The 18759-nt window shown below is 52.5% G+C and overlaps 1 protein-coding gene across 1 annotated transcript in view; it reads right to left on the bottom strand.

Moving 5' to 3' along the window:
• SYNJ2 (synaptojanin 2) overlaps positions 1-18759 on the bottom strand; it is a 99177-nt gene that overhangs the window by 30480 nt on the left and 49938 nt on the right. Inside the window, exons 5-7 of the mRNA XM_007451352.1 lie at positions 13443-13526; positions 5225-5286; positions 2449-2545 (exon numbers count right to left, since the gene is read on the bottom strand). Coding sequence (XP_007451414.1) covers positions 2449-2545; positions 5225-5286; positions 13443-13526 — 243 coding nt within the window. The remainder of the gene's footprint in view (positions 1-2448; positions 2546-5224; positions 5287-13442; positions 13527-18759) is intronic.

The raw sequence follows: 18759 nt of genomic DNA, 5'->3' as shown, positions 1-18759 counted from the left end.
CCGACTGCGTCACTCGACACGGTGCAGGGCTTAGCTTGAAGGCTTACGGTGGACCCGGTGGTTTACCAGCCCTGACCCGGAAAGGGCAGCACAGAACAAAGGCCCTGGGGACAAAACCACAAAGAGCATCTTGCCTGCAGAAGGGCACAAGGTCCACCTTGGACAAAAGACAGCCAGAGTGGGTGTGGCTCCCCGGGGCGGCCCAGGGCCCTGCACCAACATCACCTCCCAGAGGGCTCTCTGGAGGATGCCCACGGGGAAGGACTGCTCTGTTCTGCAGGCACCCGAGTGCCACAGGCACACCAGGTACAGGGCAGCACAGCAGGCTGCGGAGCTCATAATCCAGCTCCTGTTGCCCTGGTAACCAGTCCCATCCTGACAAGCCAAGACTCCGGGAGGGTGTGCTCAGAAGCGGCCAAGTCCCTTGGCAAGTCCTCCAGGCTGCCCAGTGAGGGGAGGCACAGCTCAGTGAAACTCCAGGGTGGGGGAGACAGGGGCTCAGGGCCCACTCGGGCCCGGCTCCAGCACGTGAGCTAGACTGAAGGCAGAGCCAGACGTGAGGAAGCACGGCCGGTGGGCACGGGCAGGCGTGGTGCCCTGGCAGAGGTCTGCCTTCCACACCAGGAGCCTCAGCCAGCAACTCCTCAGCACCCTCACCAGGCAGCCCCGGGGCAAAGGATGAACCACTGCCTTCCCAGGGCACCCAGCCTCGGACCGCCAACCACACCCTCCTGTGCAGCTTCAGGTCAGACTTGTCCAGCATTTGCCCAGCCAGAGACTAGTGACTCTGAAGGACTAGAAGGCTTCAGGCCATCTGGTCCCGAGGACTGAGTGCCCGTCCCTCCTGCGCTAGAAGCAAATCAACGCGCAGCTGCCGTCATCAAGGTCTTGTTGGGAAGTGGTCAGCCAAGCTGAAGCATTCACACTTGGTGGCTTCATGATCTGGAGCAAGTGCCTGGTCCCCTGTGGCCTGATAACCACGGGTCACAGGCCGGCTGCCTGTGCGTGGACCTCAGCGTGGCAGAGCTGACAGGCTGAGGGGGAGCTCCTTCTATGTGATACCCCAGTTGGGACCATGACCCAGGTCTCTCCCGGTAAGGTCCACCTCTTACCTCCTACCTGCCCGGGAGTCTGGTCTCCCCTGCTGGGCCAGAGGCCTGCAGTCATCTCCTGCCTTTCCAGCGCAGGGGCCTACCAGCTGAGGGGGGTGTGCTGAGGATACCTTCTCCCCAAAATCAAGGCATAAAGGGGAAAAATTCTTGAGGGATTTTTTTTTCCCTTCTTCCTTAAAATAAACTGCCAACGTGGCTGCCAAGATGGGTGGCAGTGGAGATAACTTCGCAAGCTTGTTGCCAATAGCAACAAACCAAACAGGAAAAGCAGGTCTGGCCAAGTGAAACTGGCCACCAGAAAGTCTCAGCTCCAAGCACATGGCTTTCCTAAACAGAGGGAAATAAGCACCCAGCTGGATTCAGCTTCTACTGGCCAGGGGCCAGCACCACAGGGAACACTCTTCCGTGAAGTGAGGTGTGACTTCAAACTCTCTCCATAAGGGGCTTCCCTGAGCTCTGAACAACCACAGTGTTTTTTTCCCATTCAGCAGGGAGCACGGGCTGCTGGGAAAGGACTGTGGAGGCCCACAGCCCACAGCTCATTCTGCAGCTTGGTCTACAGTAGACCGAATACACGTGGGAGCACTGGGAACGGAGAGATGCAGGCGAGGTGGGCGGAGTCTTTTGCTCACGGCTCCCCCCTCCCCCCAGGGTTTCTCCATGCATCTCCCTTGAACATGTGCCGGAAGCCGCGGGGAGCCCACGGAAAGCTGGACACAGGAAGCAGCTTTCAGGGGCAGCCCAGACAAGGATGGATGACTTGAAGGCTCCGTGTTCACAGGAGGAAATTATCTAGGGTTTCTTGCTTTAAACCGAGCAGGGCCTCTGAAGAGTCACTTAGGCACAAGTGCCATGCGGGTGTCTGTGTGAACGTGCCAGAAGGTGCTGGCCAGCAGCTGGGCCAGACCAACAAGGAAAGAGGGAACTCTGGCTCCCCGAGCAGGTCAGGGATGCACGGGGTGAAGCCCAAACATACGTGTGCACGTGCATGCATGTGTACGTTCACGCGTGTGTGTGTCCATCCAAGAGAGCCAGGGAAAGGCCTGGCCATCCTGAGTGGTCGATGCCCCAGTGGGGCGCAGTGGAGAAAATGCAGCTGGAGATGGGAGATGCTTTGTTTTCATTTTGAGCAAATTCTCCCAACCACTGCTTTACAAAAATTAAACTGCATTTGTCAGTAGCCCAAGTCACCTAATGCTGATACTCTGATGGAAAAAGTCTCCCCCAACATGGGGAAAGCAGGGCTGTTGTCCCCAGTCCCCATGGAAGCCCGCCCTGAGCAGGGGCCCCTCGGCTCCCTCATTCCCTGAACCCCCCAGGCGGGGAAGCCAGTTACCTTGAAGGCTCTGTTGAGCACCTCCTCTCCGCCTCTGCTCCCCAGCAGGTTCACGACCACTTGCTTCCCATATTGCTCCTTGAGAAGCACCATGTGCCTGCAACAGAGCAGGGCCGCGCATGATGCCATGTCCCCGCGACACACGCTGACGGCCCCGCCCTTGAGGGGACCTGCCAGGCACTGGAGGTCCTGGATGAGCTGTTCCCCATGAAAGGCACTGGCCAAAAGTACACAGCACATCAGACTTCTAAACACACGTGGTATCAGGTGGAGGATACGCTGGACTTTCTGTAAAGTCCTCCATTAAATCCAGAACAGCTAATCTGGCCTTTCATTATTAACAGCCTAATAAATGTGACGTGCGTATCTCTGAAGTTAATCCACTTCACTTGGTACCTTCTCAGAACCAGAAACCTGGTAGGAGGCATCAACCTGAGGGTCCAATTTTTTCATCTAAGTGCTGCATTTCATGATGTTTAACCTCAACCAGAAGGTGTAATGAAATTTCAGTCTTTAGGAAAATTCTTTGTGTACCAGAGACTGTTTTTAAATACATATATTGAAATAGCAGGGAGAGACTCTAATATTTGTCTTTTACCAGCAGCTTTTGAAAAGTAACTTTATAATTTTAATACTGTTAGAAATATTTAAATGTAGTATTTTTAAAAAGGGGAAATACACAATGCAAAAAGCAAATGTAAAATTAATTTAATACTGCAATCTTAACATCTAAAACGAGAAAAAAATAACACACCACAATGTTAAAAGTGGTAGAATTTTATGTGATTTTAAGTTCTTTCCTTCTTTAAACATTTTTTGTATTTTCCAAATTTCTACAATAACGTTTGTCTCATAAATGGAATTTTTTAAAGTTAATTATCACAAAAGAACCATTTTTAGCCCAATAAGAGAAAAAGGGACTCTCTTACTAACTCGGAGGGACAGCACTGCGTAGAGGGATGTGGATCCTGAAGTGGGCAGTTTATGTCCCTCTGCAGACAGCTGAAGACGAGCCGCCGAGGGCTCCGCCCCCATGAAGAAGTATTCTCCCAGGGCCATGCTCCTGGCAGCCCTGCCCTGTCTGCAGTCCCTCCCAGGGGGAGGATGCAGGGCTGGATCAAATCTGGGAGATCAGGGCCTCCTCACAGCCGGTAGGCTGTGCACGGCCCCTGGAGCCATGCTATGTGGAAGCCCCGGGGGAAGGTTGCCGAAGAAACAACATGTGTGGCCTGGCCCCTCCGGGCATCCTGGCCTGAGGTCTGACAGGTGCAGACAGAGCAGGCCCTGCTCAGGTGGGGAGTCTGAGCTGCTCAGCGCTGAGTGTGCCCTGTGTGTAACATGCTAATTAGGGGGGCACAGGTGGGCTGGTGTCACCAATCTTAAGGTAAATAAGAAGGCTGCAAGCAAATTTAAAGTCCAAATGAAGCTTCAGCTAGAATGATTCAAACATTAAAAAAAATTACTTTGAGGACTTCCCTGGTGGCGCAGTGGTTAAGAATCCGCCTGCCAAAGCAGGGGACACAGGTTCGAGCCCTGGTCCGGGAAGATGCCACATTCCGCGGAGCAACTAAGCCCATGCGCCACAACTACTGAGCCTGCGCTCTAGAGCCCACAAGCCACAACTACTAAAGCCCGCGCACCTAGAGCCCATGCTCTGCAGCAAGAGAAGCCACCGCAATGGGAAGCCCGCGCACCACAACGAAGAGCAGCCCCCACTCGCCTCAACAAGAGAAAGCCGCGCGCAGCAATGAAGACCCAACGCATCCAAAAGTAAATAAATAATAAAGTAAATTAAAAAAAAATTACTTTGAGAAGTATTTACCCATTAAGATTATTTTAAAATTAACATTTAGAGTAAAAAAACAAATATTTTAAAAAGCTATTAACTATTTCAAGTATAATTTACCAAGAGTTCAGGTTAGCGATGGCTTTTCTTAAGCGAGTTGTAAAACAGTAAGTGTGTAATGATCCAATCTGTGTTTTAAAAAAATGAACTATGGGGACTTTCCTGGTGGCGCATTGGTTAAGAATCCGCCTGCCAATGCAGGGGACACGGGTTCGAGCCCTGGTCCGGGAAGATCGCACATACCGCGGAGTGACTAAGCCCATGCGTCACGACTACTGAGCCTGCGAGCCACAACTACTGAAGCCCATGTGCCTTGAGCCTGTGTTCAGCAACAAGAGAAACCACCGCAATGAGAAGCCCGCGCACCGCAACGAAGAGTAGCCCCCGCTCACTGCAACTAGAGAAAGCCCACACGCAGCAACGAAGACCCAATGAAGCAAAAAAAAAAAAAAAAGAACTATGTATAAGTCAGAATCGTTTCTAGAACGATATATAGAAAACTAACCAGCAGTGGGAATTAGGAGTTAGGGTACTTCTATGTTTTCCTTTATACCTTTCCACACTGTGACTTTTTAAAGCCTGGGAATATGTTACCTTAAAAACACAAACAAACCAGCTTAGAAATATCCTATAGTTTAGATGACCCCTTATTAACCAGGACAAATGGATAAAGCTTCAATGCAGAAGGAACTGATAAGATAAAATAATTGCAAAGTGTTACCTGAGCATTTATGAATGAACCTTCAGGGAAAACTGAGAGCAAGTAAAAATTCCATTTTGTAAGCTGCCTTTTTGTATAAAGAACCAAAGTAAAAGGCAGATTCAGATTCCAGATTTGGGGTCTCCCGTTTCCCATGACACCCTGGCTCCTGTACTACTGTCTGATGGGAGGAAGGACAACAGACTTAGGATGCGGCCGGACAACTCTACCTGTCGAAAGCAGGGGCGTTGGCTTCCAGGCCTCTGTTGAGTCTCAGATGATGGGAACCCACCTAAATCAAAGAGAAAGGACACCGGTGACTCCTCCCGCACTGCGAACCCAGTACGCGATGGCCTTTCCACTCGCCCTCTTGCTGCCAGCCAGGCCACAAGCAGCAGCCACTCGGCCCCTCCATGGCCCATTTACAGCTCAGGACGGCCAGGCCCTGAACGCAGGTCCTGCAGCCTGAGTCTGGCTCTGCTTCAGCCCCGTCCTAACTGCAGCATGGACCATGCCGGCTGGGTTATTCCACAAACAGAAGACAAACTTCAGGGTAAGACCATGAGGCCCACATCAGATCCACAAACCCTTCTGTGGTGCAGAGGTGAGGCTAAGCCAACTGGGAGAAAGAAAACGCTTCCGGCCTCTTCTGCAGCTCCAGGGATCTTGACTCTGCCCCTAAAATCTGAGCTGTCATGACTACCTGCAAACGACTTTGCCTTATTGTTTAGAACTACCTATTTAACACTGGAAGCTTAAGAAACAAACTTAAACCTACTTATTGTTATTGCCTGAGGGGACTCTCTCTGGACAGATCTGGGACAATCTGAACATCGAATAATGTAAGGACATAGGGAGGGTGGGAGGGAGGGAGACGCAAGAGGGAAGAGATATGGGGACATATGTATATGTGCTGTTATAAAGCAGAAACTAACACACCATTGTAAAGCAATTATATTCCAATAAAGATGTTAAAAAATAATGTAAGGACAGCAGTGGATTATAACCTGAAGAATAAAATAAGAATCCATGAATCTATACAGATGAGAGCTGGATGGATGGGTGGATGAGTGGATGGGCAGATGGATGGGTGGGCAGGTGCATGGGTAGATGGCTAGCCGGGGGGCACGTGCGGGACAGGGAGAAGAGAGGGTTCTTCCTTATGGAAAATACCAACTGATAAACATGGAGGGAGTGGTGAAAAATCATCATCTTATATCAATCATAGTAAAAAATTATTCAGCAAAAATCATCCTTTGGCCATAAATCTTGGGGGAAAATTTGCTGAGGAGTAGGGTACTTGCATGGTCTCAAAGTGTCTCCATAAATCACTTGTTAGTTGAAAAGTAAAACATATTGGGCTTCCCTGGTGGCACAGTGGTTGGGAGTCCGCCTGCCGATGCGGGAGACACCGGTTCATGCCCCGGTCTGGGAAAATCCCACATGCCGCGGAGCGGCTGGGCCCGTGAGCCATGGCCGCTGAGCCTGCGCGTCCAGAGGCTGTGCTCCACAACAGGAGAGGCCACAACAGTGAGAGGCCCGCGTACCGCAAAAAAAAAACAAAAACAAAAACAAAAACCACATTAAGCATAAGTGGAGAAACTGAAGAACACCTTGCCCGAGTTATCAAAACTAACATCTGCCCTCATTAGAGGGGCAGAGGGACACTGGAGACTTCCAGATGGGAAGGACCTCTGAGAAGGACACGGTCGATCGGCGTTCTGGCGAGGGATCAGTACCCAGAGCCTGATCATAATGAAATACCAGGAAACTCCCAAATGAGGAACATTCAATTTACAGAAAAAGAAGACCTACATTCTCCAAAAACATCAACTTCAGGAAAGACAGAAAGGCAGAGGAACTGGTCCAGATTAAAGGAGATTGGAAATGTGAGAACTAAATGCAGGATGTGATGCCGGCCTGGATCCTGGACTGAAGGGGGAAAGGAGCCACGATGGACACTAACTACTGAGAAAATTGATAAACCTGGAATATGGGCTGCAGATCTGATTAAAGTCCTGTGTCCACGTTAAATTTCCTGAATGTGTACCTACCCTGTGGTGATGTAAGAGAATATATTTGCTCCTTGGGAAAACATCCTGAAACATTAACAAGTAAACAGACTAAAGATGTATGCAACCTACTCTCAAGTGATTCAGAAATAAATAAAGCATAGGTGTGTGTGGCAAGATGTTAACATTTAGTGAATCCAGGTAATGATGTGTAAGGGTCCTTTCCGCTGTTCTTACAACTTTTCTGTAGGTCTGAAATTATTTCAAGATAAAAAGTTTCTTCAAATGTACTGCTCAGTTTTGCTTGGTATTGAAGGTTGTAAAAGTGGTGTCCTTGGATTCGTCCGTATCATCAGATATAGATATTACTGAACATGTGAGAAGCATTATTTCATGACCCTTAGCATCGCAGATAATACATCTGTCCCTCCCTATACGTGAGGAAAGTACCCATCCAGAAAACTAGTGTCTCAGCAATAGATTTAGAAATTACTGGGATTAGGTTTGTCCATATAAATGACTCTACAAATAAAGTCTGTAGTCCCTTTTGATCCTAAGAAACGTTGGTCACGAAGGAAATGAGCCAGTAAAATAAGGCACTGAAAAGAAGGCATCTTGCTCTTAACTGTGGGTGTTCCTAAGAAAGGCTCAACCCAAACACCTTCATTTTGTGTGTATTCTGCCCTCCTTTCCTGATGGCCATTGACACCTGGCTGACGAATGCCAGTTACTTAACCCCCAAAACCATCACAGCCTCTGAGTTCCCAGAAGACGGTCATGTCCTGCACCCAAGGCAAGTCAGCTCCTGTCTGTCTTCTGAACTTACAAGGAAGGTGCTGGCGGAAAGCGAATCCACACTCCTCCAGCCACCCTCTGAGGGGTCCCTGAGCCCCGGGGGCCACTTGCTCCACGTCTGCCTGTCAGTCACCGCAAGAAATCCCCCCTGGCTTCAGGGAGAAGCTACGGCTGTTTTTAGACTCACTCCCATGGGAGCAAGTAAGAGAATCAGAAATGGTTCAGGGCTCAGAACCTTGATCTCTGGCTCTAAACTTCCCGTGATAAAACTTACCTAAGTCCCGTTACGAACTGCATAAGCCGTGCAGGCCTGAGTTAGTGAGCCTGACACCTCGGGTCCACGTGGCACTGGGTGCTATGGAGATGGCAAAGGGACGGGAGACCCTGAATTCCCGTCCCTGGCTGACTACCACCAACTGGGTCGCTGTGCAAAGACCCCGAAACACACGTAAGTGTTTCTAACGAGTCTGCATGACTGCATCTGCAGGACTCGGGGAAGCGGGGGGCCAGTCAGGAAGCAGCAGCCCACAGCAGGAGAGGACACGGCCCAGCCCCGGGACAGGGCACAGCCCTTCCAATGCCTCTGCCCTTTCTCCCTCACCCAGACTCTCTGTGTGGACAGGGCAAGGCAGGACCCTTGTAGGCATGTTCCCATCCCCACAGCAGTCAGTCCAACGTCACTGCTGATGACACTAAGGGCACCACCCACAGTGAACGACCAGGGCAGTAAATGGGCAGAAAGGATCCCTGACTCGAGTGGTTCTCAAAGTGTGGTCCCCGGACCGGCAGCATCAGTGTGCCCTGAGAGCTTGTTAGAAATGCAGATTTGAGGGCCCACCTCAGACCTACTGAATGAAGGTCTCCGGGGGTGGGGCCAGGAACCTGTGTTTTAACAAGTCCCCAGGTGACTCCTGCACAAGGTGGCTCACATATGCACACACACGCCCCCCATGCTACAGTCTGAGAGGTGCTGGTTTCTACCTAATCATCATCGTCGTTCCCTTTTTGCTGGGGGTTTGAATGCCTGTGAGGGGACAAGGCAGCGGGACGAGAGCAGCCCAAGGGTCTGTGTCTACACCCGCACACAGGGCACCCTGCCCACAGCCATGTTCCCCCGCCCCCTAAGTGGACGGGGCGTGGGCAGAAGGGGGGCCTTGGACACTCTCTGGAAGGTCATTTGTCCATCAGCTCGACAACCCGTTAGTCCAGCTGCCTAAGGCCGCACGTCCCGACACTGACCTGAATCTCTCCTCTCTGGTGTCACCTAGTCCTGAGGCCACAGTCTGTCAGAGCCTCAGGGAGCAGCTTCACGCGGGGCTGAAATGAAACCACTGCTGGCCCCAGCACACAGGAACTGACCGCACTGCTTTTTTTAGTCTCCCTCCTCCCCCGGCCAGGTGAACACTCGGCCACTCACTCCTGTCTGGTCCCTAAAGTCAGAGGTTCAATCCAAAAGATTCCAGGCTGAGCGTGAGGGAGTGGCTGGAAGAATAATGCCTGACTGAGTCCACACAGAGCCTCCCTGAGCACTTGAGAGGGTCCCAGGGCCACAGACGGCATCTCCAAACCTCTCCCTCCCCCTCCACGGCCTCCCCTAGTTAAAGCCGCCAGCATCTCTGATCTGGATCCATGCCACCGTCCTTACCTGGTGTCCTTACCTTTCATCTTCTTCCTCCAAACTCCAAAGCTTACTTAGGCCTCATCACCCACCCCTTGAAACCTTTAGTGCAGCGTCCAGAGCGTGCAGAGCCAGCTCCTTCCGGCTCACAAGCCACGGTATGCACACCTCTTCCCACCTCCGAGTTCAAGCTGTTGGCTTGAAATCAGCTCTGATGGGAGTATTTACACCACAGAAATGGGCAAATGCTACAAACCAAAACTTCTCCCTCCTGACCCTAAAATAACTGTTTTACCAGCATAACCTTGAGTGATTCCCCAGCCTTCTGCACACTGGAATCATCTAAGGGTCTTCAAAACAGTACTGATGCCTGCTCCCACCTGCAGACGTGCTGATGTAACTGGGATGGCATGCACCCCGAGTGCCAGGAATTTTATGAGCTGCCCAGGTGATTCTAATGTGCAGCAGTTTGGGCACCACCGGGGTAAAATTCAAACTCCTTAGCGTAACATACAAAGCCCATGTTCATCTGGGCCTCGCCAGCCTCTCCAGTCTCACCTTTCACCACGACCCCTGTCCCCCACGCCCGGGCTGCAGGGAGCAGAGCCAGCACAGGTCCCCAGATGTGCTCTGACGCAGCGGTTGCAACACCTGCATCTGTGGTTCCCTCTGCAGGCTGCCTTCCTGGCCTGGGTGATGCCACCCAATCCCTCTCAGGTCAGTTCAGACACCTACCCCTGCAGCCTGAGTGGACTGTCCGTCCCTAGAGCTGCCACAGGGATCTCAGCCTTCCTCTCTCCCAGTTCTATTCGTACAACACTGTCATGTCCTGTCACCTCCACCCCGAAGTCGGGGGCGACATCTGATGTCAGGTGCCTGCATGTACCAGGTGCTTGATGAGTGTCTGTGGGATGAATAAATGGCTTCCCCGGGGTGTGTATGAGGGCTGGGAAGTGGAAGAGCCTAGGAGACTGGTGCTCGGGCTGCACATGAACGCAAAAAGGTGAGGACACTGTCACTACACCGCATGGTGTCCTCGTGGGGCCTTCACGGGAAACTCCTACTCCGCTTGCAGGACGCAAAGAGCCAATGGCGCTTCTCCTGATGCAAATGCAACTTGTGCTTTTTGTCTCTTAGATGCTATAACTTACGTTATTAATACCACTAACAGCCACCATTTTTAATACTTTTTAGATTCTAGATACTGAGCTAAATTCTAATACATACTATGATATTTAATCCTCTCCATAACCCTAGGAGATTGTTATTGTCAATCCCATTTTACAGAAGAGTAAACTAAGGCTATTTATAATCTGCACAACCTATTAACAAGATAAAGATTAACCGCTAAAGGTACATGGTTGCTGGAAATGCAGTCAGGATCCAGGAGTTTGTAATGAAGGCACTATGCCCATGATAACGTGCAGACAAATCATCATCCCACGGTCCTCTCTGCGCACCCCCGTGCCCCAACCCCAACGGCAGGGCTCATCCGTTCCCTTGGGGTAACTGCAAAAGAGCGAAGGCGCAACACTGCAACTTAAAAAGCAAAGCTATTTACCCCAAAATCTTTGCACTTTTCATCTAACCTAAGTGCAGAAGGAGGGGGAATTTTTCAAAGTAGAGAAAAAAAACCAGGATTGACCATCAGGCTTTGCTGTTGATAGTTGGGGAAGGGTGACTGAAAGTTGCCCTCCTGTGCCCTAGGAAGATGACCTCATCTCTCTTTGATGATGGATTGTATTTAGAGGATAAACACGGGTATTAAACCCAAAGGTTAGCAAATCCTTAAGATTCATGAACGCTAAACCCTTTTGAAACTTATTTTGAAGAAACCACGGAGGCTGTGGAAGAGGCTTAACAGTGTTATGAGTCTAAAAGATGCTACAGCTATGGAAAAGCAAGCCACCCAAGGCCCATGGTTGCTGACCCAAGTCAGACTGGGGGACAGTTGTTCCAGTGCAGAGTCAGGCTGTGTCTGGAGCACCAGAGGAGTCAAGCTGGAGACCAAAATTAAAGAGGGGACTGACAAGTTTTGTCTTGTTTTTAGAAGAGGGAGACCAGAGTGTGGAGAGTCCTAGAAATAAGACACAAATGGCCAAAGGAAGGCCCTGGAGAAGACGAAATGGAGAAAGGGGGAACCACGAAGGTTCCTGAAGGTCTGAGAATTCAGACTTTGTGTGGCATGTCCCCTAGAGACAGACTGTGTGCAAAGCAAGGAGAAACTAGCTAATAATAATAATAATAATAATAATAATAATAATGGAGCCATCCCAAACTGGGTGAGAGGGTAAAACAGATGAATTTCAAAGGGTCCTTCCCAAATTCTAATACTCTATCATGACCATCTCCCAGTTTTGGGGTTTCTTACAAATCAAAGGAAAACTGCAAATCTAAAGAAAATCAAGTTTCAAAACCCCTTTGAGAATATCCAGAATAGGCAAATTATAGAGACAGAAAGTAGAACAGTTGCCCAGGCCTCGGGGTGGGCTGGGAGGGAATGGGGAGTGACCACTGATGGGTCCATGGTTTTCTTAGTGGTGATGTAAGTGTTCTAAAGTAAGATTATGGTGATGGTTACACAACTCTGTGAATGCATTAAAAACCATAGAATTGTACACTTTATATGGGTGAGGTTTATGTATGCAAATTATATCTCAATAGAGCTGTTTAAAAACAAAGCTCTCTCGGGATGGCCTCCAGAGGAGATCTCCACCCATCCTCAGGAGTGCACCTCTCTGCCACCACTTAATGCCATCAGCTGCTGCACACGTCTTAGCTGCTCCTTTCTCATGGAAACACTGAATGTTAATTGAGCTTTTGCCCACAGAACTGAGACACTCATCCACCCGTCTCACCTAAGGGCTGACAAGGTTCCTTTCCATGGCTTCCAACTGCACGATGACAGCATGAGGACAAAGTGCCCACGGCTGAGGCTGGGTCAAATCAAGGCCGGGTGAGACCCAGCGCGTCAAACACTCCAAGAGCCTGGCAGGTGGCCCTGGGCCTCTTTAGCCACCGGCTGGTGACCCAGCCACCGTCACACAGAGCGCTCAGGAAGAGAGCCCAGGGGACGCAGGCTCGGGCACAGGGGTCTCCTGAGGGCACCCACGTCCCCTCCAGCCAGGCGGGAACACCGGGATCAGTGTGGAGGAATCAGGTCCCCTCGGCCGTGACCCTCCCAGGTAGGAAAGCAGTGTGCCCCTCCACTGACAACAGATGTGCTCTTGGACCCACACACTGAACTCGTCCCAGGAGACAGAAGGCCAAATACCTCTGGCACCAGCCAGTGCCCTGTTGGGACGGCAAGGAGTATTTTTAGAAATCACATGAAAGCTCCGTGCAGTTCGCACGCGGTCCCACAACAAGCACCTCCAAACGCCGGACCTGCCACACGGCTGCTGGGGCCCCCAAAACCTTTCAAAGCTTTCCAGGAGAGTCGCAACTCTCTAAAGACATCTTAGGGGGGCTTCCCTGGTGGCGCAGTGGTTGAGAGTTCGTCTGCCGATGCAGGGGACACGGGTTCGTGCCCCGGTCCGGGAAGATCCCACATGCCGCGGAGCAGCTGGGCCCGTGAGCCATGGCCGCTGAGCCTGCGCGTCTGGAGCCTGTGCTCCGCAACGGGAGAGGCCGCAACAGTGAGAGGCCCATGTACCGCAGAAAAAAAAGACATCTTAGGTCACGCTCTCAACACACTGAACTTGGGCCTAAATGAAGGTAACTGCAATCACACGATGTGGTCCACTTACTTGCAAAGAGCTTCCACCTCACCAGTGTCATCAGTGAGCTCGAGATCGGAAAATCACACAACGTATATGTCTCTGTGTACGACACGACACCACACACACATGCTCACACACACGTGCACACACACTGTGACAACTCAGCTCAATCCAACTGGGCTGGGGAAAAAGACCAGAAACTGCCATGAAAGAAATATGACTAAAAGAAACAACTCACAGCCATTTAAAAGAGAAGAGTGGGTGAACAATGACACACGCGGACAGGCTTTTTTTTACCTACCTGAAGCCCTGGCTGCTCCCAAAACAGCGGAACGGAGCCTCTGATCTGAACAAAAGACGACACCCCATCATCCATGTAAATCATCTGCACCACAAGGAGACAGAAAGGGAAAGGTATTCTTCAATGAAACCGAATGTCCTGGGGCCGGGTAACGGGATCCGGCTGCCTGAGACCCGACACCAGCCAGAGCGAAGGGCGACAGCGGGCTTGAGCGCCCTCTGCCCCTCTCCCAGCCTGGCCGAGCTGCTCCCCGCCCCGCAGGCCGGCCAATGCGCACAGGCTTGCTCCGCTGCCCCCCAGCCTCCGAGGAGGAGGGCGCGGGTGGATGGAAATCCCACAACCTGAGCGACCTCCCCGAAAAGCCCAGCAGTCCCCTCCCTACCAATTTTAGGAACAGAGGCAAATGGACTCTGGGATTTAACCTAAGACCTTCCTGGGAGCCCTCTGCTGTCACCCTGTCAACTGGCAAAGTAGCAGACAGTGACTTGAAAGGGACTGGAGGAAATGAAATGAACCAGCTGTAGCCCAAAGCCCTAGTTAGCTGCATTAGTCGGTCCTGCACTTGACGATGCAAGTCAAGACTTGACCTGAACTCATAGTTGGTCCTGGCCCTACACCACTGTGTTCTTGAACGTGTCAGGGAGTCCACACACACACATGCATGCACACACACACACACACACACACACAGCCTCCACAAACTCCCAGGGTGACAGCACCTGCACAGACACAGACCATCCTTTACAAGTTAAGGAATGTATCTCCTTCCTACCCCACACACAGTTCTTCCAGGCTGTACCAACTCCTCACCCGTCTGCAGGCCCTTACTGATGCTCTAGTGCCAGGGAGGTCTAAAGGGACAAAAAGTACCGTCCCCAGCATCACGAGGGTAAGGGCTGCGGCAGCTATCAGATGCTGCCCTTTATCTGAGTAACTCTACCCTGGCCTGGCAGGGCTGGCCCCAGGCGATGCTACTGGCCCTTTCCACTTCTTAGCGGCCTGCTCCCTTACAGGGTAGCTTTCCATGCGGCTAGATCACGCTCAGATCACACATGCATTAGTAATTCTGCAGTGGAGGACCTGAACATTAGACCTGAAGGTTTCCTGAACTTCAGGAATGACATGAGCCTGGGAGTTATAATGTTGAGCTGAAACTCTATCCTTTAATCTCCAAAGGAAAAAAATGTACTGGGTGAAGAACTCGTCTGTTTCCAGATACTGATCACCAGCGAATTGGTTAAGCTCCATTATTCTACTGACAAAAGCAGAAGAAAGTAGCAGGCTATTTAAGCTACTGCAGGGAGCACAGGCTACAGCGAGATTACAGGTATACAGCCTCTCTGCCTGTGTCCAGATTGCTGAGAATCACCAATTCAGCCAATATCTCTATGTAAAGACAACTCATAACAGTGCCCAGGACCTGACGGAAGCTAAGGAACCATTACCCTTCACTTTACTTAATACAGGCTGAAAGCACTAGTTCCGGCATTAGACCACACGCCCCTCTTGAGCTGGAACTTAACACAGAACCAGCTTCAGAAGAACACCGACAAGCAGTCCCAGCACTCCGGACCCCACCCCCGGGGCAGAAAGAAAAGATGCCTCTGAATTTCTCTATTCCTCCTCCCACATGAAAAGATTCTAGTTCTGTGCCTACCCTATCATCAGGAACGCCCACCTCTTTGTTCCCAAGGTGGTAGGACAACCCCCACTATCACCCAGTAGTGACGCATTTAAAGTGCTTTCCTTTCTGGGCGAAAGAACACAGGTTTTAAACCTAGTGGGAGCTTCAACACCCGGCCTGACCTCACAGAGGCAGTTTTAACAGACGGCACTTGGGGGCCCTGGTGGAGGAGAGACAGGATGGAGAGGGAACGCAGGTCACCACGTGAGCCCTGGGACACCACCGACCCGGGTCCCACTCCCCTCTGCCCAGCGGGGTGACCCCGGATCTGTTCCTTAACCACCTCCTGCTGCCTTGGTTTCCCTCTCAACGGAGTTAGCGTCACCTGAGGGGTCACGTGCCATGAAGCAAAGGAGGGAGCATTCTGGGGCCCAGGGCGGTCACTCCTTCCCGTTCAGGTCGGAAGCCTCCTGCCCCACAGAACAAGGGAACAGGGTTCAGGCCGCAGGCAGGAGAGGGAATCTAGGAGGGGAAACAGGTGGGAGGGAAACGCAGAGCAGGAGGGTCTTCAGGAAGGGGGAGCCACCACGCCGTGTGGCTCCAGGCCAGGCCTGGCACCGCCGGACCTGGCACCGGAGAGCGCCCCTTTCACAGAGTCGGGGAGCAGCAGCCCAACAACCATAACGAGAAAGGGACAAAGCAGGAAGACTCGCCACTGGATAGAGACACTTTTCTCCAAAAGGCTTTTTGCTGAACTTCTGGTCCAGGATGAGGTGTTTGCAAACCAATTCCTTCCAGGTCTGCATTCTCGGGAGGACACTCACGGTCATCCTAACCTCCCTGGTGAATCAGTGGCCTTATCTTCAGTAGCCAAATCTTTACCTTTTGTTTTCTTTGGGTAAATAAGGGAACTTTCTGTGCCGTGAGTCATGGCGGCAGAGCGAGCCCACCAGGTGGGACTCCAAGCAGAGCCGAAAAGACTGCAGACTCCGCCCAGGGAGACCAAGATGCCGTCCACACCTGCGCACACATGCATCTACACAACACGAATGCGCACACTACATATATGTGTGTGCACACGAGCAAATACACAACACACATATGCCTGCATGCACACACAAAACCCCCCTACCTACAAACGTGCACACATACACAGCCTGCCTTGGAGGAGAAAGACTGTTCTCTTAGGGAAAAACATAAAAGCAAGGCAGGAGTGGATGGTTTGAAAACACCTCCCTTTTCTGGCTCCCTGAGAGTTAGCCTCCACGTCAGGGATCCAGCCTGCTCCGTCTTTCCCCATTGCTTGTCTGAATGACAGAGGCAAGCAGCCCGTCAGCCGCCCTCATGCCTCTGCTACAGGACCTCCCCTCCCCAGTGGCTAAGGTCTCAGTCCCTTAGCAGAGGGCACAGACCGGAGGTGATCTGCAGGCAACACAAGAGGGGCCAAGCTGCCCCAGCCAATGCTCCTTCCTGCCGCGGTCTCAGTACCAATGTCCTCAAGTTGCTGCCTGCACCCTCAGGTGCAGACATGAGGTTTCAGATCCTGCCATTTCTCTAAATGCCAGGTCACGAAGCAGGCAACGCCTTGTGTCTTCCTCTCCCTCCGTGGTTCCCCACTTCCCAGGGTCCTCCTCCAAGACTCCCCGCCTCCCAGGGTCCTCCTCCAAGACTCCCCGCCTCCCAGGGTCCTCCTCCAAGACTCCCCGCCTCCCAGGGTCCTCCTGCAAGACTCCCCGCCTCCCAGGGTCCTCCTCCAAGACTCCCCGCCTCCCAGGGTCCCCCTCCAAGACTCCCCGCCTCCCAGCGTCCTTCTGCAAGACTCCCCGCCTTGCAGGAGGGCCCTTGCAGCGTCCTCCACTAGCACACAGGCCTCTCCCTGCCCTCACTTGCTCTGCTGTCTTTCCTTCTCTCTCCAGGTAGGAGGCTCACAGCTGAGCACTGACCACTCACCGTGGGAGGCACCCCCGAGGGCCAGCTGGTCTGTCTCCTCCCTGCTGTGACCCCACCCGGCAGGCTCCCAATCAGACCCAGCCGAGGGGCTCAGGATGTGCATCTGTGTTGCCGACGAGGACACCCCTGCATCGGCTCTGGGAAACGACCCCTCCCCTGGGGTCACCTCCCCCTCCACACGCCAGGGCGGTCACGCTGTTTGGGGGGCCCGCTGGCGTGACTCTTCCAGCTCCTCCCTCCCGTGGTGGAGAGCAGGGGGTCCGGGGGGAGCAGCCTGAAACGCACGCGCCCCACGAGGAACTGCTTTGGGTGCAAGCCCACGACCTCCTGCCCCATGTGTGTCTGTGAAAACGAAGTCACCGTGGGGCTCACTTGCAGCCTCTGGGTCCCGGCAGGACAGCAGCTGGTGATGTCTGGCTGAGTGTCAGCTCATCCGCTGCTCCCGGGAGCAAGGTCGGCGCAAGGGCCTCATCCAGAGAGCAGGCCGGAGGAAGAAAGGGAGGAAAAGCACAATCCCGGAAGCCCATAAAGCTCACAGGAGCCAAGAAAGCCCTCCCCGAGCCCAAGAAGGGAGGCAGGTGCCGGCAATTTAAGTAACAGGGTGGGCTGCAGGAGCGGGGGTCGGGGGCAGGGCGCTGCGGGCTCTAAGGCCTCGAGGGCCGGCCGCAAGCTCCTGGAGGGGACAGGGTCCCTGCCTCCAAGCCCGAGCACGTACACGGGGCAGGCAGGAGACAAGCACAAGTCACCAGGCACACTTAGAACAACCAGCGCAGAGGCCCAACCCTAGCCTGTAGAAAAATGAGAGGAGCAAGACAATAGGGAGATTGTTCATAAAGCTAAATGTGCTGCATTGAAAGCACAGTCCTGACCTGTTAATGTCAGATTATGTCCTTGTGTTGGACGGAATTGTGGCCCCCCTCAAAAAGATATGTTGAAGGGGCTTCCCTGGTGGCGCAGTGGTTGGGAGTCCGCCTGCCGATGCAGGGGACACAGGTTCGAGCCCCGGTCTGGGAGGATCCCACATGCCGCGGAGCGACTGGGCCCGTGAGCCATGGCCGCTGAGCCTGCGCGTCTGGAGCCTGCGCTCCGCAACCGGAGAGTCTGCAGCGGTGAGAGGCCCGCGTACCGCAAAAAAAAAGGGAAATGTTGAAGGCCTAACCCCCAGCACCTGGGAATGTGACCTTACTTCGAGATAAGAGCCATTGCAGATGCAATTAGTTAAGAAAGGACAGGTTGGAGTAGGATGGGCCCTCAATCCAATATGCCTGGTGTCCTTATGTAAAGGGGAGAAACGCACACAGGGAGAAGATGCCACGTGGTGCTGGAGACAGAAGGGAGTGACGCTGCCACCGCGGGGCATCAGAAGCTGCCAGCGGGAAGGCTCCTCCCCCAGAGGCTTCAGAAGGAGCGCGGCGGTGCGCACGCCCCGATCTCGGGCTCTGGCCTCCAGCACTGGGAGACAATACATTTCAGTCCTTTTCAGCACTGCCCCACTCCCACCATTTTCGGGGCTCGTTACAGCAGTTCCAGGAAACCACTACATCTTCTTACATTTTCAGTGTTAAAATGTCTTATCGTTTAGGAACAGACAGTGATAAGGAGGGGAGCTGCTTTTTCAATGACTTACTTGACAAGACACAGTAGATGGGACCCCAATTTTTTAAAAAACTGGTTGAAATCCAAAAAAATCTAAGGAGCACTAAACAAGGTACTCTCTGCTCAAGGACGGGATGGGGAACGAGG

The sequence above is a fragment of the Lipotes vexillifer genome, unplaced genomic scaffold (assembly GCF_000442215.2).
Source record: "Lipotes vexillifer unplaced genomic scaffold, Lipotes_vexillifer_v1.1 scaffold935, whole genome shotgun sequence".
Classification (NCBI taxonomy): domain Eukaryota; kingdom Metazoa; phylum Chordata; class Mammalia; order Artiodactyla; family Lipotidae; genus Lipotes; species Lipotes vexillifer.
The sequence above is the reverse complement of the archived record's forward strand: the minus strand, read 5'-3'. Positions and strand labels throughout refer to the sequence as shown.